A 24,310-nucleotide genomic window follows, 5' to 3' on the forward strand; every position below is an offset into this window, starting at 1 on the left:
TCAACGTAATACGAACTGAAAAAGAAAACATCTAAACTTTACAAAAAAGAGATTATTCATGTGGAGGAGTACAAAACAACACACCGTGTTAAATGAGGACCAAAGTAGGAAAATGAGAACATATAGGTGGTTGAGATGGTGTGAGAAGTACGGTACATAGGGATCATTAGTTAAAATTAATCTCAAGTTAAAAAAAAAAAAACAATTTTAACATTTTTCTTCTTAACTCGCAAAACTCGAATTATTAAGAACAACGATTAGGATAACTCGAAAACAATAGGCCTAAAAATGGAGTGAAAACATAAAAGGTGAAACTTTATTTAAAAGGAAACTACGGTTCCCAAACACGTGGCACGTTATAATTAGGTAAAGCGACCGACCTGCGACAATCACACAAGAGTTTCATCGTGAGACACAAAAATGCGCCTATACATACACACACATTTTTATATATACATACACTATATATTATTATAATTATCTCTGCCGTCTTCCTCCTCATTACACATCTTTCAATTTTTTGGTCATGGTCTCTAGAAACCCGAATCCAGCAGACGGTTCTTTCTTGGATCCGAACGCTATGACCGTTGTTCCCGCGATTGGACCCTTCGCGGCGGTGGCGGAGGCGGCGGAGACAGTATCTTCGGGGGAGGATCTGAGCAAGAAGATTAGGAAGCCTTATACCATCACCAAGTCTAGGGAGAGCTGGACCGAGCCTGAGCACGACAAGTTCCTCGAAGCTCTCCAGCTGTGAGTTTTCTTTTATCCTTTTTTTTTTTAAATTCACCATTTCGAGATTCGATTGGGTGAGAATTAGTGGCGAATTTGGTGAATTAGGGGTTTCTGAAGAATTAGGGTTTCAGGAATGTTTTGTCTGATAAGCATTGAGAAGGTCAGGATGTGAAACACAAGAGAAAGACTCTGTTGTTGTGAATGTGTTGTAATAAACTAATAATAGTTTAAATCGAAATTTGAACAGCTGAGAGGACGTGTGTGATCAGATATGTCTGATAAGCATTTAAAAAGCCGTGATGGGGAATGATTTGTTCCTTTTGTAAAATCATAGCTTACAAACATTTGGTTAGAGAGAATTTGAAGTGTACTAAGGTTGGTTAGCATATAGAGGGAGGGATCTTGGGTTAGTTCTAGTTGAGATTTCAAATTGCTTATACCGCTGTGCACTGCGAGTTTGCAATGCCTTACATTGTTGTTATACGAGGATAGCTGAATCCCTATATTTAGCTTGTTTGGTATTTAAATTGATATCTCTTGTGCTTATGTTTTTTTTTGTTTTTATCATTTTAGGTTTGACAGAGACTGGAAGAAGATTGAAGCTTTTATTGGGTCAAAGACTGTGATTCAGGTACAGTAAAAGAAAATGCAAAAAATATCTTCTTCTGAGCTCCTTTTATTCTCCTCTCCTTACTATAGTTGTTTAACGCTCTCTGTCATCGTCTCTTGGGCCCTCTGTGTTACCTAGGAATGTGGTCGTTATCTCTCATTTTGATATCTCCACAAAGTGTTCTTTTGAAACGACTTTACTGTCTGAACTATTAGTAGCAAGAGGGGCACATGCTTTTGTCGCTGATCACGTTGATATTTAATAAAGTGCAAACATTAGATTTTCTTGAAGTGAGCTTGTGCCCACACTATTGTTATTGTTGTTTCTTAATTATTCGGATTTCTCTAATGTTGCAGATACGAAGTCATGCTCAGAAGTATTTTCTCAAGGTACAAAAGAGTGGGACGGGCGAACATCTCCCTCCTCCTCGACCTAAAAGGAAAGCCGCTCATCCATATCCTCAGAAGGCTCACAAGAATGGTAGCTACTGAAAATTGCATTTTTTTTTTATAATGTTAGTTTTGCTTATTGAGAAACTAATATTGATGCCATTTTCACGGCGTGTGCAGCTCAACCTCAAGTACCAGGTTCCTTCAAATCAGCAGCACCTGAACCAATTGACCCGAGTAGTTATATGTTTAGGCCCGAGTCTTCTTCGATGCTGATGACTTCTCCAACCACCCCTGCTGCTCCGGCAGCTCCGTGGACTAATAATGTGCAGACAATTAGCTTCACTCCTCTGCCAAAAGGTTTTATTCTCATCTACTAGCAATCACTATTACTCTCTTTATGTAATCATCTCCTTTTTCAAATTTTGCTAAATGTTGTGATGGACACAGCAGGGGCAGGAGCAGGAGCGAATAACAACTGTTCTAGTAGCTCTGAGAATACTCCGAAACCACGATCCAACAGGGACACAACTGAGCAAGCGAATCCTAGCCATTCATTAAGAGGTAAAGCTTTGTTACACATCTCTTCTATTTATCTTCTGCTTACGGTTTCTTACCAGATAGTTTACTTCTTCTTCGTTTCAGTTTTACCGGACTTTGCCCAAGTATACAGCTTCATTGGAAGTGTGTTTGACCCATATGCAAGTAACCATCTACAAAAGCTGAAGAAGATGGACCCCATCGATGTGGAAACGGTATGATTCTTTGTCTTTTTCAGTTTTTCAAATTGAACAAATGAATAAAACCTAATCGTTGTTTTTATTTGATTGCCCCTATCAAGCAGGTGCTACTATTGATGAGGAATCTATCCATCAACTTGTCTAGCCCTGATTTTGAGGATCATGTAAGTATCTTCCTTTACAAACTCAATTTTAAACTAGAAACCCTATGTCTAAGCTAACCTTAAAACTCTTTAATTGATGTCGAGACAACAGAGAAGGCTTCTCTCGGCTTATGATATCGGTTCTGAGGCAGCAACCGATCCTGGCGGAGGGAGTAAAACCTTGAATAAAGATCCTCCCGAAATCTCTACTTGAAGTTAATAGAAAAGGGGGGAGAATTATGATGTTAAGTGTCTCAGGTGAGCAAAACCCTGATTGGCTACAGAACACAGAGGTTCTGTTGTGGGTTTTGTTTGTACATATGAAGAATGATGAAGCTGACAATTGAGCGGTTTTTGTTTTATATATATATATACATCTTTTGGACCATGTATGGTAAAAGCAGAGTGTATTATCTTTTAAGTTAAATAAATACCATTAGTGATTAGTCTTATCTCTGCCTATTCAGCTTTTGTTTAAGCATTTTACACAGCCTGTCTGTGTCTGAAAGACCAAATCTCGCGTCTTAAGGTTTTTCCTTTTCCTTGCGTTTCTATATAGTGTGTAACATAGGAGCCACATAAAGTTAATTATATGGATTGTTTTTTCCTTTTGCAAAATAATAATACTCCCTGCTCCTTTCCTTAACAAAAGATACATATATACCAAACTCCAAAAGTATCCTTTGGCATGACAACATTGAGGATCCATTCCGTCCTACTCCATAGTGGAAAATTATCGTTAATTCTATCACTATTTAGTACTGTATTTATTAGTCACTGTTAATCTACTAGTAATAAGATTACTTTGTAGAATGAAATATGCTTTATCAAACAGAAAAACACTACTATTTGTATTTGGTATATTAACTAAAGCAAACAATCAGTTTCAACTCTGACCAAAAAAAAAAACTAATCAGTTTCGTAGAATGAATAAAATTCAAAGGTAATCTAATAACATTAGACTACTGCCGGATTATAAATACCCATATTTGATAAATTATAAGCCCATTAAAGGCCCAAAACAAAGCATATAAAGTCATCGTCTTCTCAGTTGCTGAAAACCCTAGCTTATTCACACACCCTCGAGTTTCCTCCCTCTGCGTCTCTCTCTACTCGAAGAAAGCTCGCCCCCTCAGCTCCACAATGGTACGCATAACCTCTTCCTTTCAATCTATTCAACCTCTTCTCGAATTCTAACCATCTTCTTCTTCTACCTTGTGCTTTCAGATTATGTCAGAGGAGAACCGCAGAGAAATCTGCAAGTACCTTTTCAAAGGTTCGTGCTTTTATCAACTTTAACTCTCTCTGCATCCCTTTTAGCTGATTTAGGTTGATGAGATTTGCAGAAGGAGTTTTGTTTGCGAAGAAAGACTTCAACCTCGCGAAGCACCCTTTGATTGAGTCAGTACCGAACCTGCAAGTCATCAAGCTGATGCAATCCTTCAAGTCCAAGGAGTATGTTAGGGAGACGTTCGCCTGGATGCATTACTATTGGTTTCTCACCAACGAAGGGATTGAGTTCTTGAGGACTTACCTTAACCTTCCTTCTGATGTTGTTCCCGCTACTTTGAAGAAGTCTGCGAAGCCCATTGGTCGTCCCTTTGGTGGTGGCCCACCTGGCGATCGCCCAAGGTTTGATTTTTTTTATGAAACTCTTTTGCTTGGTGTGGTAAAAGGTTGTTCCTTTGTGTTTTTGATTGATGTATTATTGTGTGTTGTTTTTTTTTTAGAGGACCTAGGTTTGAAGGTGGAGACCGTCCTAGGTACGGTGACCGTGATGGGTACCGCCGTGGTGGTGAAGGTGAAAAGGGTGGAGCTCCAGCTGATTACCAGCCTTCTTTCCAGGTGATTTCTCATTTCCTTTTGCCTTTTATTTGCATCTGTGACAGAGTAGAACTACTGAACTGTGTCGGAGTCTTTTGGTTATATATATTTAGCTTATGTTTTGTGATTTTGCGCCTCTATTGTGTTGACATTCTTTTGTTGTTTGTTTGTTTTTTGGTTGTGTAGGGAAGTGGTGGTAGGCCTGGTTTTGGCCGTGGTGCTGGAGGTTTTAGCGCGGCTGCACCATCTGGTTCAGGCTTGCCTTGAAAGAGAAATGGTTTTTAGTCGACAGTAAGAGAGTATGGAGGACTTGTTTCAGCTTTTAATTTTGCTTTTATAATTCGAATTCTGGAGTATCTTCATGTTTTTTTTATCTGAGTTGTTGAAGCAAACATCTGTTCTTAAATTTACGTTGAGCGAATTGAATTTTTCTCTCGTCTTTCCGTATGAGAATTGTTTCTCCTTACACCGTCAGTGGCTATCATTTTTCTTCACACTTGCTGTTGGTACCATACTTTGATAAGTAAGAAAGTAGTAAAATGAAGAGTGTAGTAAAGCTGCAAAAACTAAAGAACATTATAGTTGCAGAAACCAGAATTGTTACTTAGCCAGGGTAATGTTCACTTGATAGTATAATGACTAAAACTTGACATACAGAGTCGGCCAAACATGAAAAGTTAAGACCTTAAAACAAATCAAAACTACCAGAAACGTTTGAACGAATTATATTGAAACTCCAAGAGGCCTCTTCATCTTTTACTATTTGTTTCAAGATTCTTTGCAGGGTTATGACCAAGTAATATTGTGTCCATTGCATTATAATTTATCTTTGACCACGATGAGGGACTGGTTTCTCCACATTCTCCATTATAATTAGTATTCACCCTCTCATTGTATGTCAATGTATTTACACATCATAAGAAACAAATTTTGACACTAAACAGTGCAATCAAAAATCTTAAATGTTTAATCGATTATCCAATATTCCTTCAATATTATATAAATTTATTAAGAAAAATTTGGAACTGCATAGTTATTCATCGCAATATATGTTTTGTGGATTGTCTATCAGATCCAATAAGACACTAAGATCAATAGGAACAATCACCATATTGATTAATATGCCGATAATGCCAAAAACGAATTTGCATGCTTCTTGGGTACGACCATGGGTCTGGTAATACGCGTTCATCACATATGATGCATGGTTTATGAGTTTATTGGGATTAAAACAGGATCCACCTGGTTGGATTGCTCTACAATCAACTCCTTGACTACATCCGAAATTTATGTTTAGTTGTAGCTGCAGTGGTGTCGAGTCTACACCTGCTACACAATAATATTGTGTGGACTGTGGAGCTCACTACAGGAAGGTGGTGGATCGTGATGAAAGATAAGAGAAGGAAAAGAAATATCAAAGTAGACATTTTTGCCATTTTTTGAAAATTAAAAATTCAAATGATATGCAAAGAGTTATACTTGAATTTTGTATTGTGCGTATTACAATTTCTGTGCTTTTTGTATATGCAAAGAGTCTTTATTTTATTGACAAAAAAGAATCATAATATTATTGTTGACGACCACTCTATAGAAACATTACTAATACTAACCAAACAGGTACTCAACGATCAATGACGGTTGTTGACGACAACTCCGTGTACCTTGTTCGTCCTAATGTGAGGACTTCCTAGATTATGTATATAGATCACTAAAATACGTATATTGGATTGTCTCTTTTTGTTAATATGTTGGATTGTATATATATACTGGATGTTTGATACTAGTTTGTTATTCATTTTTTATACACTAGTCTTGGCCATGTACGTCCAAACTAGCATTTTGAGCAAAAGATTAAAACTGTACATCATTTATCTTTTTGAGCGATAAAGAACTGTTGAAGTGGAACAACTGTAAAACGCACTAGTTGTATTTGTCAGGTATTATGTTTCTTCGCAGCTCTGTTGTAAGTTGTAACATAAACTTGGAAAAATATATACGAGTGATTCACTTATTGTATAAATCAATTTTGAATATCTTGGAAAGATTTCTACAAGGGCCTTATCGCTTTATTGCAGATTTGTCCACACTGATACAGAAAAAAAAGAAGCTATTGGGACTGATATATAGGAACTAGAAAGGAATAAAATACCACTGTGACTGAAGAAAGAGACCAAGTGGTAATGGAGTTGCGCAGGTATCGAGGTTGATGGAAATCTCCAACCTCTGATCTGCCCTTGTTTATATGTTTGCCATAAAGCGCCAATAATTTGAAACAATACTGAGGGATAAAAACAAAGGAACTTGAGCTTTTTAGCCTTTTACAGCTATAGTTTGCACGAATTTTACAGTAGTTTTACTGTTTGAAAAGTACACTTTTCACCTTCAATAATTATGTTATATAGCCCCCACATGTACGAGTTAAAGTTGCACTTTATGCGCATATTATAGCAAACGAAATACGCCTCATTTGAAGAAACTGAGGAGGCAAAATAACTAAAGATGGAGAAAAAGGAAGAAGAAAGGAAGTCTCATGTGAGAAGAGGGTTGTGGAAACCTGAAGAAGACATGATATTGAGAAACTGTGTCGAGTCTCATGGAGAAGGAAACTGGGCAGACATCTCTCGTCGGTCAGGGTTGAAGAGAGGTGGGAAAAGCTGTAGGTTGAGATGGAAGAATTATCTAAGACCAAATATCAAAAGAGGAGGCATGTCACCTCAAGAACAAGACCTCATCATCCGCATGCATAAGCTTCTCGGAAACCGGTATCTCCTGGTTTACTTAGCATTGATCATCCTCATCACTTTCTCAAGTACTAACTCTTTTTTTGTCCGCTTTTAGATGGTCGTTGATCGCTGGCCGCCTTCCAGGTCGGACTGACAACGAAGTCAAGAACTACTGGAATACACATTTGAACAAGAAGTCCACTTCCAGGAAACAGAACGCAACTGAGTCAGTGGAAGCTCCTACCGACAAGACAGTTATGTCTACAGGAGTGAGACATAGCCATGGAGAACAAGGAGAAGGAGAAGAAGGCACTACTAACTGGATGGAGGAGACTAACTGTTTGGCTTATGACGACCACATAGGATCTCCCCTGCCTCTCATCTCTCATTACACAGACACTCTTGTGTTTGACCCATGTTTCGCCTTCATGGATTGCTTCCCTCTGCTTTAGGACTTTCCTGAGTTTATCTCTGAGGGATAAATTCTTGCATAGACTTTGCGAGTCATATTTTGCTTTTAGTTATACAATTTAACATTGAGGGACGCAAGAATAAATCATCATGTATTTGTAATAAGCCTGATTCATTAAGGATCATAATCTACCTTTTATCATCATAAAGAACTTTTCCAAGGATATTTAGATTTGTTATTGTTTACAATTTTTGACTAATCTACATAAAGAACTAACTAGTAACGGAGTAACAAAACCAGAAACATGACTAAAAAACGCAAAACGAAAATTATAACAATTAATCGAGAAAGCAAATAGTAAACGACGAGGGTATAAATGAGGAGGTGCGTCCGGACACACTCACAAGGGATATGCAAAGCGACTGGCTTCGTAGAGCACATGAATCACGAGTCTTGTCCTAACTCGCATTCAACAAAAATTACCCTTCAACCCAGGAATCCTCTAAACTGCGTCCCAAACACGGACACGTATGGAATCTGTATACTCAGAGGAGACGTCAATATGAACCACACTGACCGAGCCAGAGATGCATGTCGATAAAACCAAAGCCGTTACATCGTCTAAACAATTTCGAATTTTCAAAATTTTGATAAGTGTATGTTTATTTAATTTTAAGTTTTGTTCAAATTGTAAAACAATATTCCTCAAATTCTATTCTATCAAACAACTTTGATTTAATAGAGTTTATTGATTTCGATTGAGATCATATGTATAGATATTACAAAACATATGATTAGCTCATTTCATCTCGAACCTGTTGGGATATGACAACAGCATGCATGAGGAGTACACAAACCATAAAAAAATTTATGTTCTTTACAAAATGCAGTGCAGATTCTGTCGCCTCCATAGAAGCATGCTTCTGTTCCGCTGAAGCATTCGATATCCTTAAAATCTATGCCATAATTTATTTATATGATAAAACTCATTAAATCAGGTTCAATATATATATGTTTTCATTAAAATAAGAAAAGATTATGTCCACAATTATAAACGAGGGTAAAAGAATAAACCAGTACTTGGAGTAGTAGCGGCTGTTGCACCATAGTGGATCGAGGATATGAAGAACATAGCAGCAAAAACAAATACGATTAAAGTCTTCATGGTGATATGTCCTTTGATTTTTTTTTTGGTGTGATGATACTTTCTGGCTATGATATTTGCTTTGCTCAGCCTTTTTTTTCTTTCATATCCCTCTTTGTTCAGACTACATATAGAAACCCAAACATACACAAAAGGTAACTTCTATTAAAGGATGAAAACCTTTTTCAAAAATATCTTCCTTATGTTATAGTCAAACGAAAATTATAGAGAATGATTTTTTACTTAATTTAGTTTATTCTTTTATACACAATTCAAAACTCAACTGATGAAAACAGATTTGCTGGTTCGATAAGAAATTTGTAATGGTGCTCATTTTTGGTTTGGTTGTTATTGGTTTAGAAACTTCCTTAACGTCACGTCCTGAGAGCGTCAAATCTTTAATAGCTCCTCATATAAGCAGTCTCAAGCGTATATGATCACTGGATACAAACTCATTCATAATATTTTCTTTGTGAGCTGAGTACATTAAGAAGCACAACTTGTATCCAGCTTCAGTCGGATCTCTAGAAATCTGCTCTACAAGTGGTGTAAGCTCCTTATAACTTCCAAGCGATTCATCATGAGGGTAAGCAAGTCCTTCCATGGTTATTTCTCTTTGTCCCCAAAACAGGTTTAGGTGACTGGTATCAAGCTCGTCTTTGTCTCGAGTCTTGTGTTTGTACTTGAAATGCCACAACTTACTACACTTACGCTTCTTCTTTGAACTGAGCTCGTCTCTTATGTTAATCTTTCTGTGAGAATTCATACAGAAATCTTGATTTGACCTGCAACTAACAGCCCATTGTCACGACTCACGAGCAATCCAAATTCAGAGTTCTTCATGTTGAAACGATTGAGCCCAGAGATCTGTAATCCAATGCCAGAGTTCTTCATGCTGAAGCTAAATTTGTATCTGATAGTATATTCTTATTGGAGGTTAAATTTGAGGAGTCAAATGTTATCCTAGAGAACTCAAGCGATATATTTCCCCCTTCTAGAAGTGGATGAAGTAAAAACTTGAACCAACTATCAAGCTTATCTATGCTCTTTTGCTGTTCTTGAAAGGATTGAGCCCAGAGATATGGATACAGAGAGTTCTCTCGTTATCAACTCTAAGGAGCTTATAGGCTCTAAGGGTTATGATCTACTGGTTTATCCTCTCTACGGATTGTTTTCATTGTGAATCTGGGAATTGTACAAGTACAAGCACTAGAATGTATGTACTGTGGAATCTTAAATTCTTTTGACGTTTCTTCCATAAACGCCTGTAATAGAATAGAACTGTTTGACTAAAATGTTCACTTTCATGGATTGTGTAAATGTTCTCTGTGTTTTTAGTCTTATGACTGGAATTTGAGTAGTGAGAATTATTTGTCAAAGATGGAAGCCTCGTAATCCACTATATATTAAAAAAAAAAAAGTGTTACAACAGTTGAGGTAACAATATATCATCACCACAATGATTTTTAAAATCTTTAGAGAAATGAATTGATTCATCTAAATATATAATTTTTTATTAAACTAACTATAAATTAATTATTAACTAGATTTTGACCCGCACGTCCGTGCATATATTTTTTCATTTTATAAATGTATTTGATATTAATACGAATTTTAACTTATTTTAATGATGAGTGATAATTTATTTAAATGATATATATATTTTTAATTTTTTTTCTTAATTTACCTATTTAATTTTATTTTGTGATATTTAATTCATAAATAACTTCTATTTTTATATAATACAGAATATAATTATAAATTTATAAAAGATAGTATAGAACTTTTTATTTTCTAGTTTTAGAATAAAATTTTAATTAAAATTGATTTATAATAATATTATATTACTAATTACAAAATTAAATTTGTTATTTTATAACAATATTTAAAATTTTAGTAAGATTTTGTTAGATTCTTTTTTAACAGTTTTTTTATAATTAAAAAATAAAATTCAAATTTATAGTTGGTTTATTATTAATTTAAATAATCAAATATGTCATATTAACTAATATTTTAAGTGCTCATACTATGACTTGTTAATAGTAGATAAAAATTGGACCCTAAATTAATAGATTAGATGTTCTTAATTCTTTCGTTAAATAAAAATTACGGAGTTTCCTAATGTGGCTAAAGTATATATATGACAATTAATGATTTTGATCAATAAAGATTTGATACAAATTATTGTATCCTCTATCATTTTTAGTTAAATTATAAAAATATATTAAACAATCATATTAATTATATAATAAAAATTTTAATTTTCCGTATATGTTATATTTTGAATTTTTTTTTAAAATCTCACATTGAAATTTTTATGATCTACGGTTTAAGTTTTTTAATGATAAGATACAAATACTTACAAAATCATATAAGTAGAAAATCTCATTTAATAAATATTAGTTTCTGATGCAAAGGGAGCTTGTGACTGTCTATACTGTCATTATCTGATGCTGCATAGGTAAATTGGGGCCAGCACGCTGAGACTGCAAAAGTTTGAACTTCTTTGATGTTTCCTCGTATCCAAACGAAAGTTTTGTTTCCTTGAATATATTTTAAAAGAGAAACCACAGCTAAGACTGGCTAATTATTATATTTTTCAAAAATGTGAAATAGAAATTAATTTTCATGATTTTTTTTTAAATGTTGAAAAATTATTTATACTAGTATTCAAAATTAATTTATACTTGATTCTGATAATATTTGAACTTATTTTCTTTAATAAAAATATTTTTTTTGCTTCAAATTTTATTTATATTTGATTCCAAAAGATACTAAAATTTATTTTGGTTTGCTCAATATTTACTTTTCATTTCAAAAGTCTAATTTGATACTTTTATCAATAACATTTTTGTAAATCGATATAGTTAAAGAAATTATATGGAATACACCTATTATAATTTACCTTCATTAACAGCAATTACAATTACACATATATTATATTAGATATTAAGTCGTTTTTAAAATGTATATATTTAAAAATCTATATTGAATAAATCTTCAAACCTCTAATGTTAACTGTAATAAACTAGAAGTATTCAATATTTATCACATATAAATCAAAAATATTAACCAAAATTGCATTAAAAATCCGGTCAGTATGAGAAAACAAATCATATATACAAAAAAAGGTTATCAAATTTGAAATATATAAAGCATAATTATTTTAAATATAAAATATATATCCATTTTGTCACATATAAATATTTTGAAAACACGGAATTACTAAACATTTTGTTCTATATGATCTAAGAGAGAAATATTGAAAACTTTAGTTTTGAATAGCTTCTAAGCTAATAAGAACAATCGAATTTTCAAAATTTTGATAAGTTATATATTTATTTAATTTTAAATTTTTTTCAAATTTTAAAACAATATTCCTCTAATTCTTTTTTTTTTTGATAAAAATATTCCTCTAATTCTATCAAACAACTTTGATTTAGTAGAGTTTATTGATTGCGATTGAGATCATATGTATAGATATTACAAAACATATGATTAGCTCATTTCATCTCGAACCTGTTGGGATATTATGACAACAACATGCATGAGGAGTACACAAACCATAAAAAAAACGATGGTCTTTACAAAAAGAAGTGCAATTCTGTCGCCTCCATAGAAGCATGCTTCTGTTCCGCTGAAGCATTCGATATCCTTCTGATCTATGATTGACTAAATCAGATTCAATATATATGTTCATTAAGATAAGAAAAAAATATGTCCACAGTTATAAAAGGAGGGTAAAAGAATAAACCAGTACTTGGAGTAGTAGCGGCTGCTGTTGCACCATAGTGAATCGAGGATATGAAGAACGTAGCAGCAAATTAAAACAAACACGATTAAAGTTTTCATGGTGATACTTCCTATGATATTTGCTTTGCTCAGCCTCTTTCTTTTTTCTTTCATAAATCCCTCTTTGTTTATACTACATATAGAAACCCAAACATACACAAAAGGTAACTGGTAAAGGATGAAAACCTTTTTCAAAAAATATCTTCCTTATTTATAGTCAAACGAAATTATAGAGAATGATTTTTTACTCAACTAATCTGAACTGAAAAACAGGTTGGCTGGTTCGATATAAAAATTGTAATGGTGCTCATTTTTGGTTTGGTTGTTACTGGTTTAGTTAAACCAAAATTTCTATTTCTGGTTCGGTTCAGTTCAGGATAGTGTTACATTAATAGAAAGCAAAAGTTGCGGCACTATGAAAGTCAACGACACTCTTTAGTAACTGATTCTCTCTGTCGTACACACTTCGGATCTTTCTCATCGTAAACGAGACGCAGACTCGAAATGGCTACGAACTTGTCATTCTCAATGCAACAGGGATCTTGTTGCAGTCTTCAGGACAGATTCGTCGGAGATCACACACTGTTTCACGCAAAGATCTTCCTGCACTCTCGGCTAAAGCAGTCTCTTCGCAGCGGCTTAGTTTATCTCCTACTTCCTCATTGTGGCCATCTCGTAATGATGGCTGCGACGACAGGTTTCTCTCTCCGCCGGATGTATCTTCTCCGATGAGATCGGTGACTGTGAGATCGCAGTTTAGCACGCCTCTCATTGCTTCCAACGATGAATGGGGAACATGGACTGCGCTCTTCGCCACTGGTGCTTTCGGTATCTGGTACGCATCTCCCTTTCTCTCCGGCCATATGTTATATTCTTAGCAGATCAGTTAATTAACGATGCACATAAATATTTGGGATATTTCTAAATATTTATTATTTATTTTATTAGTCATTTAGATAATTATCTCTATTATTTTAGGGTTTTATGGTTTTTTTATATATAGCAATTGAGTTTTAAGTTTGTATTCAGTTTTATGTATTTGATTAATAAAATTTAATAGTTTTCTCTTTATTTATTTCGGTAGATCACTGGTAATCTCAAAAAAATTTAAGAATACATTGATTTTTAGACATTCTTAGACTATAAAAATATTTGTATTTATCATAGATTCCGCTATATTACATCAGGTGGTACCAGAGCCATGTGTTTGGCTGTACAACCTTGAATCTTTGTATTAATAAATTTTTAAGATTCACAATATTAGTTTATCTATTTTGGCTGTAAAATTATTTTGTAATTTAGCAAATGTATTTCATATTTTAATATTTATAAAAAATATTATTTTTTAATTTATTTCTTTGCATTTTTAACGTTTTATTTTAAAATCTAGTGTAAAATGAAATTTATTATATATATATATAACTAAATAACGATTCAAGGATATTTTAAAAATAATAAATGAATAATGGATAATTATGAAAAAAGTAATATTAATTCAGTAACACTATTTATTTTGGATTTTTAGATTTATTAAAAATCTAACCAATAACCTCTACCTGATATGTGATATATCAATACAATACTAAAAGGGAGATATACTCAACTCTCAGCCTGTCCACCTAGGATTAAAAAATTAGCCAATCATAGAAGTTTAATCCACCACGTCATAACTGATTTAACGTGATAAAACTTGTGCGAGAGGACTTTCATAATGGGCTTCTAATAATTTGTCCTAGCCAATTTAAATCAGCCCAAAAACTGACGATATCATTTTGCCTCTTCTGCTCTTCCACTTCACCATCCGTTTCTTTTGGAGTTATTGCGATCTACTCTCAATAATTCAATTCCAGATCTTTACTCCTATCGCTATCCTTCCACCTCCCTTTTATGTCTCCTCCTCTTAGATGAATCCTTTTGTAGACAAGCCTGCTATGTTCTTTACTCTTGCAATTTTAGTTTTTTTTTTTGTGCCTGTCGAAGCCATGGCCTCAAATCCAGACGGATCAAGATTAATTATCGTCATGAATCAATGCTGTCTTCCACTACCTCCATACATAAGCTGATGACTCCTTCCAGAGTTAAGACTTATCCTCACAGCAGGTTTCCGCTGGCTGACCTACGTGACTGAGAAGCGTCTCCGGCGAAGCTATACTCGGTCGGGTTCAGTTTCGATCCGATACTTTTGAAAAGGTTAAAATTAAGTTTCTCTTATACTTTCATCTCTTTGGGGTTTTGATTGGGTAGTGTCTGCAATCTAGAGATTGATTTCAGATTTTTCCCTTTTAACAGCAACAACGAAAGGTAAAGGGAGCGAAAAGCACGAACATACCACCATGGTAAAACTTTTGATTTTCTTCTGAATTTTCTAAAACTAATAATAATGTGATAAAATCTCAGTTTTTGGTTTAAGCCAGCGCAGATGGTTTTCATGGACAGAGATTATACGAAGAAGAAAGTTCGAAGCTTAGTAGCTGAGTCTTGGGAGTTTCTGTACGCCATTCCGGTGACTAAGACAAGAGCATTCTGTGAGGTTGATTTTGATTGGGTAGTGTCTGCAAACAGTTGATAACAAACAGTTGGCTCTGTTTATCCCTACTCCAGATGAGAGCTCTGATTCCTCCAAACCGATCGAGTTCTTGGTTCGGCACGGTGAAGCTCCGCAGGAACTTTGTGACACAGTTTGCAATTTGTATGCAGTTAGCACCTCCACAGGTTAGTTCTTTGTTGTACTATGTTCTCTTTCAGTTTCCAAAAAATATATGTTGTAAAATTTAATCAATATGCAGGTCTCGGAGGTATGCACTTGGTGTTGTTTAAGGTTGGGGGCAACCATCGTCTACCTCCTACAACACTTTCCCCTGGTGACATGGTTTGCATAAGAATTTGTGACAGTAAGGGTGCTGGAGCAACTTCTTGTACGCAGGGGTTTGTTCACAGCCTTGGAGATGATGGGTGCAGCATTGGCGTTGCTCTAGAATCTCGCCATGGAGATCCTACTTTCTCCAAGCTCTTTGGAAAGAGTGTCAGAATTGATCGTATTCATGGGTTGGCCGATGCTCTCACTTATGAGGTATATTTTTGTAGAGTTTAATCCCAGTAATTTTCATCTTTACGACATTCGAAGATGCTTATCATGGCTTTTTTTTTTTGCAAGTGTTTGCTCATATGTCGATTCTTCTCATTACTATTTCTTTAGAAAATTTCCACTGAAACATTACATGATACTATCTTTGCTTGTGGTTGAATGTCGCGCTGCTCCTGAGCTTGCGAAAGATGATTCGCGTCTTCTTTTGTTTGGTGATTAGAAATTAAACAAAAGTGTCGAAAATGAGCTTACCTTTACCTTTGGTGGTCTAATTGACTGCAACAGACTCACCATGGTAACCCCACGACACTTAAGGTTTAACATCATCTTTCTTTTTTTTCCACTTACTGCAGCCTACTTGGATAACACAATGCCCGCTGCTTCTTCTCGACACAAGAATGTCATATGGGAGTTTGTCAATGGCCTGCGAGGAGCGTCTAGATCCAGCTGGTACAGGCTCATTATACAATGAAGGAGAAGCAGATATTGTGGTTAATCACGTCATCGCGTTGATTTATGCAGGTGAGTAGTATATTTTCAGTTAGTTGTAAATTAGAAGAAACAAGCCATAGTTTGAAGACTCACGCATGTTTAAGCTCAATATCCTATTAAATTCCAAATGATTGTAGGGGTTAGTACAATGGCTATAGCCGTTCAATCCCCATATGTTGCTCAGGTGCAGCTTCTCAGAGAAAGGCTAGATGATTTTCCAGTTGCTGATGGAGTTGAGGTCGCAACCATTGACAGCTTTCAAGGACGGGAGGCTGATGCAGTGATCATATCAATGGTACACTATTACCTTCTGTAGCATTGCATACCTTTTTATTTTATTTTGCCAAGTGCAAAGAAGACTGATGTAGTTTGTTGCTGCTTTTGTATAGGTACGGTCGAACAACCTAAGTGGGATTCCTAGGGGATAGCAGAAGGATGAACGTAGCCATAACAAGAGCCCGGAAGCACGTGGCGGTGGAATGCGATAGCTCAACAATCTGCCACAACACGTTCCTTGCAAGACTGTTGCGTCACATACGCTATTTCGGAAGAGTGAAACATGTAGACCCAGGTAGCTTGGGTGGTTCAGGACTAGGCTTGGACCCGATGTTGCTAACTCCGCCAAACATACAATGTAACTACTACCAACAACAAGAAAACCAAAAACTTATTTTCTCTCTCTATCTTGGTGTAATATGTTTCCATGGCGAGTTGTTCCTTGTACAGGAAAATATTTATTTTCCATGCATCTACAAGAAAATATTTATTCTCCCCTGCTAGGTCTTCATGGAGTAAATTGAACACTGATAAAATTATATTATTATAATACTGTTTCTCTCAAATTAAAATATTCATAACTTGAATAAATATACATACATAATTTATGAATAAAAAATAATGTTGCCCCAAAAAAATATACATAATTTATGAATAAAAAAATAGGTGTAGCCTAAGAAATCACATAGTTCTTATAAAATTACAAACTACAGAACTTGAAAGCTTCCTACTCATTTCTCTTTGAATTGAATAATAACACCATTAACTCTCATAATTAGATGTATTTTTTCTAATTTATGAACACTATAATCATTTTACATTCTGCTATTATTGTCTTTAATAAAACCCAAAATATTTATAGATTTCATGAAACAAAAAAACTGTCACTAACAAATAAGGTACCTTCACTAAAACATTTCACCCATTGTCACTAATTTCTGACCGGTAACTTTTTTTTTTGAAACACTCTAACCGGTAACTATCACCAAACATTAGGAACAAACAAGGAAAAAACAGAAAAAAAAAATTTCAAAAATAATTATTTTTTATCAAATTTATTGAGGAACAAATTTGTTCTATACTACTTACAATAAAAAATGAATAGAAAGAAAAAAAAAATTCTTTATAAATGATAAAAATTAGAATTATTAAGAAATAGTGTTCCTCTTGATTTATTTGGTCATCATTTAAAGCTTAATTATAAGTCATTCAGTACAATAAACATAAAATTGTATATTCCAGTAGCAATAGTGAAGTTAATGTTAATTTGTAGTCAATATAACGCTATACCCACATATTATATGAAAGATAGATTACCAAAATTTATTTATGAAACATATCATTTATATAAATTTTAAACCAAATATTTCAGATCAAATTAGTATTTCAACGTAATTCTGTAAATTATTTCTCTTATAAATTTAGCTATAGCTATATTACAAAAATGAAATTTGCACATAAAAGAAGAAAAGGGTAATAAAACTGAGCTTCATCTATTATAATTTCTACACATGTAACATATAGCTCAAATTTGTTAAGAAAACACAAATTCTTTTTAAGAAAAATTAGTCACATAATTGGCTAAAACCAAGTGCTTAATTTTCTGGATATTAACTAAGGTTTAGGAAATTTCTTAATACATATTAAATATAATGATATTTGTATAAACCCGGGCGTAGCCCGGACAAAATCTCTAGTTTAAGTTAATTTTCTACAATAAAAGAAAATGGTTGGCCATGGGAGTTTGAAAATGATGTTTGAAATAAAAAGTGGTGTGATCCTGATACAGGTCGGAGAAGACAACGGTGGGAAGGGCGGTGAGTGGTGCCTTGGTCAGCACACTAATAGGGCTTGCAGCTAGTAATCTTGGCATCATTTCTTCAGATTCTCCTGCTTTTGCTATTGTCTTGAACTTCCTGCTCCCATTAGCTGTTCCTCTCTTGCTCTTCAGAGCTGATCTCCGCCGTGTGGTCAAGTCCACAGGAAAACTTCTCTTGGCTTTCCTCATTGGGTCAGGTAATTACAAAACCACTTCATGTCTCCTCTTGTTCTATCTTTCCTGCAGAACCAAAAGGCTCATTCATGTTTTTACATCACTGGGTACAGATAAAACAATAAATATTTAATACAAAAATATATTATAACCAAAAATACATAACATAAAACATAAAATTTCCAGAATATATAAATAAAATTCATAAGAAAAATATTTTATTCACCATATCACTTTTTCATCATATTGCTTTCATTAGCTCATTCATGTTTTTACATTACTGGTAACAGTTGCGACAACGGTGGGTACAGTTCTGGCCTATTACCTAGTGCCAATGAAAGCACTTGGTCCCGATAGTTGGAAGATTGCAGCTGCTCTCATGGGTAGGCATATCGGTGGAGGTATCATACATTTGTGTGTTTTTGACATCTTACAGACACATTTATTTTGTCTATCAGTTCATTTCGACTCTTGTTTTGTTCAGCCGTCAACTATGTTGCCATATCGAATGCTCTCGGAGTTTCTCCATCAGTTTTAGCTGCCGGACTTGCTGCTGATAATGTTATAACTGCTGTATATTTCACGTCATTGTTTGCTATTGGCTCCAAAATACCTGCTGAAGTCTTACCACCACCAACTAGTGGTAAGTCTGAATGTTGCTGCCATGTCCGGTTTCGTTTATTTTGAATTCTGACTTAGATGTTGTTCTGTCATGGCAGAAGAGGCAGAGGCGAGAAAAGATTCTGAAACTAAAAACAAGATTCCTGTGCTACTCATAGCTATTGGAATTGCTGTGTCATTAGCTATATGCAAGGCCGGGGCCTTGATAACAAAGTATTTGGGGATTTCAGGTGGTAGCTTGCCAGCAATAACCGCGGTGGTTGTTGTTCTAGCAACTATTTTCCCCTCCCAGTTTGCTCATCTTGCTCCATCTGGAGAAGCCATGGCTCTAATTCTGATGCAGGTGTGTGATTTTTTTTATTACACTTCATCTTCAAATAGTGCTGAATTTAGAAATTCATTTAATCTGGAGAAAAAATTAAAACATTACTCTATCCGTTTCAGTTTAATTGTCGTTGTAGAGTAAAATTTTCGTTTCAAAATAAGTATCGTTTTATAATTTCAATGAAAAATTTATTGACTTTATATTACAATCTATTTTCAATTGTTCGAAATATGGTTACATATATTGGTAGTGGTGTTTTTATTTTGAAATACGCAAAATTAATTTTTTTTTTTAAATCTATGTGCACACAATTGTAAAGTATAATTAAAATGAAACAAAGGGAGTATAGTTTAATAAATCAACAGGGGCAATATCAAAAGTTGGTAATCAATTACTCCAAATTTTAAAATATCAAAGGGGCTTTTTAAAATTTGGCTTTGCCACTGTCTTCGAGAACAATGCTATCTTTTTAGAATAGTATTAAAGCACGTTTCTTTCAGGTGTTCTTCACTGTGATAGGTGCGAGTGGAAACATATGGAGTGTGATCAACACGGCACCGAGCATATTCTTGTTTGCTTTGGTCCAAATTGGGACACACCTTGCTATCATATTGAGCGTAGGGAAGCTGCTCAACATCGAGCTAAGGTTGCTGCTTTTGGCATCAAATGCTAATGTTGGAGGACCTACTACTGCAGATGGAATGGCCGCGGCAAAGGGATGGAACTCGTTGATCGTTCCTGGGATTCTGGCTGGAATATTTGGGATTGCCATTGCAACATTCATAGGGATTGCATTTGGAGCGAAAGTCCTCAAGTTCATGTGAAATTGGTGGTATGACTAAATGGAATGTACTCTATGCTCTCTCTGTATCTTTACATTAACAAAGAAACAGTCTCTTCTCCAATAAAATATCTCCAATAAAACAGTCTCTTCTTCAAATTTTTGATAAGTTAAATATTTATTTAATTTTAAATGTTGTTCAAATTGCAAAACACTATTCCTCAAATTCTATCAAACAACTTTGATTTAGTAAAGTTTATTGATTTCGATTGAGATCATATGTATAGATATTACAAAACATATGATTAGCTCATTTCATCTCGAACCTGTTGGGATATGACAACAACATGCATGAGGAGTACACAAACCATAAAAAAATTTATGTTCTTTACAAAATGCAGTGCAGATTCTGTCGCCTCCATAGAAGCATGCTTCTGTTCCGCTGAAGCATTCGATATCCTTAAAATCTATGCCATAATTTATTTATATGATAAAACTCATTAAATCAAGTTCAATATATATATATGTTCATTAAAATAAGAAAAGATTATGTCCACAATTATAAACGGAGGGTAAAAGAATAAACCAGTACTTGGAGTAGTAGCGGCTGTTGCACCATAGTGGATCGAGGATATGAAAAACATAGCAGCAAAAACAAATACGATTAAAGTCTTCATGGTGATATGTCCTTTGATTTTTTTTTTTTGAATGATACTTCGTAGCTATGATATTTGCTTTGCTCAGCCTTTTTTTTTTCCTTTCATAAATCCCTCTTTGTTTAGACTACATATAGAAACCCAAACATACACAAAAGGTAACTTCTAGTAAAGGATGAAAACCGTTTTCAAAAATATCTTCCCTATATTATAGTCAAACCAAAATTATAGACTATGATTTTTTACTTAATTTAGTTTATTCTTTTATACACAATTCAAAACTCAACTAATGAAAACAGATTGGCTGGTTCGATAAGAAATTTGTAACGCTGCTCATTTTTGGTTTGGTTGTTAATAACAACTTGTTATTGGTGTAGAAACTTCCTTAACGTCACGTCCTGGGAGCGTCAAATCTTTAATAGCTCCCCAAAGAAGCAGTCTCAAGCGTACATGATCACGGGATACAAACTCATTCATAATATTTTCTTTGTGAGCTGAGTACATTAAGAGGCACAACTTGTATCCAGCTTCAGTCGGATCTCTAGAAATCTGCTCTACAAGTGGTGTAAGCTCCTTATAACTTCCAAGCGATTCATCATGAGGGTAAGCAAGTCCTTCAATGGCTATTTCTCTTTGTCCCAAAAACAGGTTTAGGTGACTGGTATCAAGCTCGTCTTTGTCTCGAGTCTTGTGTTTGTACTTGAAATGCCACAACTTACTATACTTACGCTTCTTCTTTGAACTGAGCTCGTCTCGTATGTTAATCTTTCTGTGAGAATTCACACATAAATCTTGATTTGACCTGCAACTAACAGCCCATTGTCACGAGCTTCGCCTCCAATGAACTCCATATGAATCAACTCCAGCAGTAAACGAGCCTTGTTATATATCTCTACTGAGGCAAACTTCTCCACTAGGACTGAACCTTCCTGTGAGCTGAGTTGTCGAGTATCACTATCTCGGTTTGGGCTATCTCTAGTGGGCCGCTGACTAATGTGGTTTGGGGCTTAGTGAAGCAAAGCCACACAACTGAGTCTTGATCAGTTAAAGAGAACGGCATCGTTTTGAGGATCATTGATCATCTTCATAACCTGAGAAGATAAGAAAAGTTTGTTAGACTTTTCTGTTACACGAGATCAGATACAGAGAAAGAGAGAGAGCTACGCGAGAGAGAAGAGACGAAGAAGCGACGGTGAAGGAGCTTACCTGATCTTCTCTCACGACTCTGATTGCCGGTGGTGCATTTTCAGATACAGCGCTTGTTCTCCGGTTACTTCAGTGTCAAGTTAACCTGAAACAAGAATCCGCTGTAAGCTCTTTGTAATCTGTATACTCACATATGATCTAGTGAAAGCTTGAGAGTTTGGATCTCTCCCCAGACAGTAGGCAACGAAGTCTGGGTAAACAATCTTGTGTGTTTGATCTATTTGCAACAAAAGAATCCGATCTAAGCTAATCAACAATCAACTAAAGAATCTAATCGAGTGATAACTAAGACTGAATCTGCGATATTGATTCTTGACAAGTGGTATCAGAGCGCTGGTTTAAGTGCAGGAGGTTAAGATCAGGTTGCGGTAAAGCGATCTAAGGCATTGACGATCTACTGTTGTTGTTGAGGTGCTGCTACTGCGAACATATCTCCATGGAAGCGGTTAAGAAGTTTGAGATGGAGAAGTTCGATGGCAAGGGGGATTTTGGTCTCTGGAAGTTCAAGATGAAGATGCAACTTGAACTACAAGGACTAGGCTATGTCCTTGAAGGGGATACTGGTTCTGAATCATCAGATGGAGATGATAAAGAGTTGAAACCAGTAAAGCAAGATCAGAAAGATCCTAAGGCTAAGGAGAAGGACACTAGAGCAAGAAACCTCATATGCGCTAGTCTTTCTAATATAGTCCTAAGGAAAGTCATGCGGGAGCAGACTGCTATGGGAGTATGGAAAGCTCTCGAGGCTGACTACCAGACGAAGACACTCCCAAATCGAATCTACCTCAAGCAAAGCTTTGCAAGCTTCAAGATGCAAGAAACTAAAAGCATTGAAGAAAACATGGACTCTTTCCTAAAGCTGATCGATGACCTGGCCAGTCTAAGCATTACCGTATCAGATGAAGATCAAGCCATTCAGATACTGACAAGTCTCCCATCTCAGTATGATGCATTGGTCCACACACTGAAGTATGGATCTGGTAAAGATACACTGACGGTCAAAGAAGTGACTTTGGCCGCTTATGCCAAAGAAGCAGAGTTAAGGGAAAAAGGCATGCTTGGAAAGAGCAAATCGGAAGGTGAAGGCTTATTTGCTGACAGAGGTAGACAAAGTAAGCGTCAAGGAAGCTCAACTTATCGAAATAGAAGTAAGAGCAATGGAAGCAGGTCAAAGAAGAATCAGGAAAAGCCTAAAGCACGTGAGTGTTGGTCCTGCGGTAAAGAAGGACATTATAAAAGGGACTGCCCAGAGAGAAAAGAAAACTATCAGAAGACTCAAGCAGCAAATGTGGTACAATCCAGAGAACCAATGATACTTACTGCTAGCGTTCATGACACAAGACATGAATGGGTTCTAGACTCTGGATGCACGTTCCATATCACTCCTGATAAAGGTGCGCTGTTTGATTTTGAGGAAATAGATGGAGGCAAAGTCTTAATGGGAAACAACACTCACAGTGAGGTAAAAGGTATGGGAAAATTAAAGATCCTAAATCCTGACAAGACTGAAGTCATCCTAACAAATGTGAGGTATATGCCCTCAATGGGGAGAAATCTTATATCTTACGGTCAGTTGGAAAAGAATGGCTGTAACTATGAAGGATCTGATTTTCGAGTGACGTTCTACAAAGGAGGAAAGAAAGTATTGTCTGGTAAATACAAGGAAGGGTTGTACTATCTTGAAGGGTCAGTTGAAAAAGGAGTTGTAGCTGTTGCAAGACCAGAGGTTGACAAAGCTCAGAGATGGCATTCTCGCCTAGGACACATGGGTTTAAAGTGTATGAACATCCTAGTAAAGGAAGGCTACTTAGATGGAAACGAAGTTCAAACACTAAACTTCTGTGAAGAGTGTGTTCTGGGGAAGTCTCAAAAACAGAGTTTCAAATCCGGGAAACATACATCTAAAGGAATACTTGAGTACATTCATTCTGATTTATGGGGCTCTCCTGGAGTTGAAGAAAGCTTAGCTGGCTGCAAATACTTCATCACGTTTATCGATGATTTCTCGAGAAAGGTCTGGATAAAATTTCTGAGAACCAAGGATGAAGCCTTCTCAAGTTTCAGAGAATGGAAGCAGCTAGTTGAAACTCAAACAGGAAAGAAGGTTAAGTGCTTACGAACAGATAACGGTCTTGAGTTCTGTAACAAGGCTTTTGATGGTCTATGTAAAGAAGCTGGGATTAAGAGGCACAAGACGTGTTCTTATACTCCCCAACAGAATGGTGTATCAGAAAGGATGAATTTAACAATAATGAACAAGGTAAGGTGCATGTTAGCAGAAACGGGGTTTGGGAAACAGTTTTGGGCAGAAGCAGCTTCAACTGCGGTATATTTGATCAACAGGTCACCAACTTCGTCTCTAAACT

At 35.4% G+C, this 24,310-nt stretch overlaps 4 protein-coding genes, 1 long non-coding RNA gene and 1 pseudogene across 15 annotated transcripts; 5 read left to right on the plus strand and 1 right to left on the minus strand.

The window, feature by feature from the left end:
• The first annotated feature begins 396 nt into the window (after nucleotides 1–396).
• LOC106437552 (protein REVEILLE 6) lies at nucleotides 397–3,066 on the plus strand. Of its 4 annotated transcripts, none has more exons than XM_013878456.2 (8): nucleotides 397–750; nucleotides 1,306–1,363; nucleotides 1,699–1,822; nucleotides 1,912–2,091; nucleotides 2,182–2,295; nucleotides 2,377–2,486; nucleotides 2,576–2,635; nucleotides 2,727–3,066. In XM_013878456.2, the coding sequence occupies exons 1-8, from the start codon at nucleotides 527–529 to the stop codon at nucleotides 2,826–2,828; spliced, it is 972 nt and encodes a 323-aa protein (XP_013733910.1). In that variant the 5' UTR covers nucleotides 397–526; the 3' UTR covers nucleotides 2,829–3,066. The 4 variants fall into 4 exon arrangements, with proteins under 4 accessions (XP_013733910.1, XP_013733911.1, XP_013733912.1 ...); XM_013878457.2 differs by having other exon boundaries at nucleotides 2,185–2,295; XM_013878458.2 differs by having other exon boundaries at nucleotides 2,188–2,295.
• A 502-nt stretch (nucleotides 3,067–3,568) lies between these two features.
• Nucleotides 3,569–4,904, plus strand: LOC106437551 (40S ribosomal protein S10-3). Its single transcript, XM_013878455.3, has 5 exons — nucleotides 3,569–3,760; nucleotides 3,842–3,890; nucleotides 3,961–4,246; nucleotides 4,345–4,459; nucleotides 4,625–4,904. Exons 1-5 carry the CDS (start codon nucleotides 3,758–3,760, stop codon nucleotides 4,703–4,705), a joined length of 534 nt encoding a protein of 177 aa, XP_013733909.1. The 5' UTR covers nucleotides 3,569–3,757; the 3' UTR covers nucleotides 4,706–4,904.
• A 1,763-nt stretch (nucleotides 4,905–6,667) lies between these two features.
• On the plus strand, nucleotides 6,668–7,798 carry LOC106443373 (transcription factor MYB82). The gene is made up of 2 exons (XM_013884936.3): nucleotides 6,668–7,200; nucleotides 7,277–7,798. Exons 1-2 carry the CDS (start codon nucleotides 6,938–6,940, stop codon nucleotides 7,611–7,613), a joined length of 600 nt encoding a protein of 199 aa, XP_013740390.2. The 5' UTR covers nucleotides 6,668–6,937; the 3' UTR covers nucleotides 7,614–7,798.
• Nucleotides 7,799–8,302: 504 nt separating this feature from the next.
• Nucleotides 8,303–10,287, minus strand: LOC125602189. Its single transcript, XR_007334678.1, has 2 exons — nucleotides 8,654–10,287; nucleotides 8,303–8,529 (listed from the first exon to the last, which is right to left on the minus strand). It is a non-coding gene; the product is annotated as an uncharacterized LOC125602189 (long non-coding RNA).
• Nucleotides 10,288–13,013: 2,726 nt separating this feature from the next.
• Nucleotides 13,014–20,268, plus strand: LOC106441699 (annotated as a pseudogene).
• Nucleotides 14,085–16,859, plus strand: LOC106437550. Of its 8 annotated transcripts, none has more exons than XM_022714925.2 (8): nucleotides 14,085–14,699; nucleotides 14,781–14,845; nucleotides 14,920–15,034; nucleotides 15,111–15,221; nucleotides 15,296–15,579; nucleotides 15,948–16,116; nucleotides 16,224–16,381; nucleotides 16,476–16,859. In XM_022714925.2, exons 2-8 carry the CDS (start codon nucleotides 14,843–14,845, stop codon nucleotides 16,512–16,514), a joined length of 879 nt encoding a protein of 292 aa, XP_022570646.2. In that variant the 5' UTR covers nucleotides 14,085–14,699; nucleotides 14,781–14,842; the 3' UTR covers nucleotides 16,515–16,859. The 8 variants fall into 8 exon arrangements, with proteins under 8 accessions (XP_022570646.2, XP_022570656.2, XP_022570640.2 ...); XM_022714935.2 differs by having other exon boundaries at nucleotides 14,799–14,845; nucleotides 14,907–15,034; XM_022714919.2 differs by having other exon boundaries at nucleotides 14,799–14,845.
• Nucleotides 20,269–24,310: the final 4,042 nt, after the last annotated feature.

This window comes from Brassica napus, chromosome A3, assembly GCF_020379485.1.
Source record: "Brassica napus cultivar Da-Ae chromosome A3, Da-Ae, whole genome shotgun sequence".
Classification (NCBI taxonomy): domain Eukaryota; kingdom Viridiplantae; phylum Streptophyta; class Magnoliopsida; order Brassicales; family Brassicaceae; genus Brassica; species Brassica napus.

Excerpts from the sequence above, each read along its gene's own strand:
- LOC106437552 (XM_013878456.2), top strand. The coding sequence starts at position 527 with ATGGTCTCTAGAAACCCGAATCCAGCAGACGGTTCTTTCTTGGATCCG. Across the intron at positions 2,092-2,181 it reads CTTCACTCCTCTGCCAAAAG|CAGGGGCAGGAGCAGGAGCG; the intron begins GTTTTATTCTCA and ends TGATGGACACAG. Across the intron at positions 2,487-2,575 it reads ACCCCATCGATGTGGAAACG|GTGCTACTATTGATGAGGAA; the intron begins GTATGATTCTTT and ends CCTATCAAGCAG.
- LOC106437551 (XM_013878455.3), top strand. Across the intron at positions 3,891-3,960 it reads CTGCAAGTACCTTTTCAAAG|AAGGAGTTTTGTTTGCGAAG; the intron begins GTTCGTGCTTTT and ends TGAGATTTGCAG. Across the intron at positions 4,460-4,624 it reads ATTACCAGCCTTCTTTCCAG|GGAAGTGGTGGTAGGCCTGG; the intron begins GTGATTTCTCAT and ends TTGGTTGTGTAG.
- LOC106443373 (XM_013884936.3), top strand. The coding sequence starts at position 6,938 with ATGGAGAAAAAGGAAGAAGAAAGGAAGTCTCATGTGAGAAGAGGGTTG. Across the intron at positions 7,201-7,276 it reads CATAAGCTTCTCGGAAACCG|ATGGTCGTTGATCGCTGGCC; the intron begins GTATCTCCTGGT and ends GTCCGCTTTTAG.
- LOC106437550 (XM_022714925.2), top strand. Across the intron at positions 15,035-15,110 it reads GACTAAGACAAGAGCATTCT|ATGAGAGCTCTGATTCCTCC; the intron begins GTGAGGTTGATT and ends TCCCTACTCCAG. Across the intron at positions 15,222-15,295 it reads TGCAGTTAGCACCTCCACAG|GTCTCGGAGGTATGCACTTG; the intron begins GTTAGTTCTTTG and ends ATCAATATGCAG.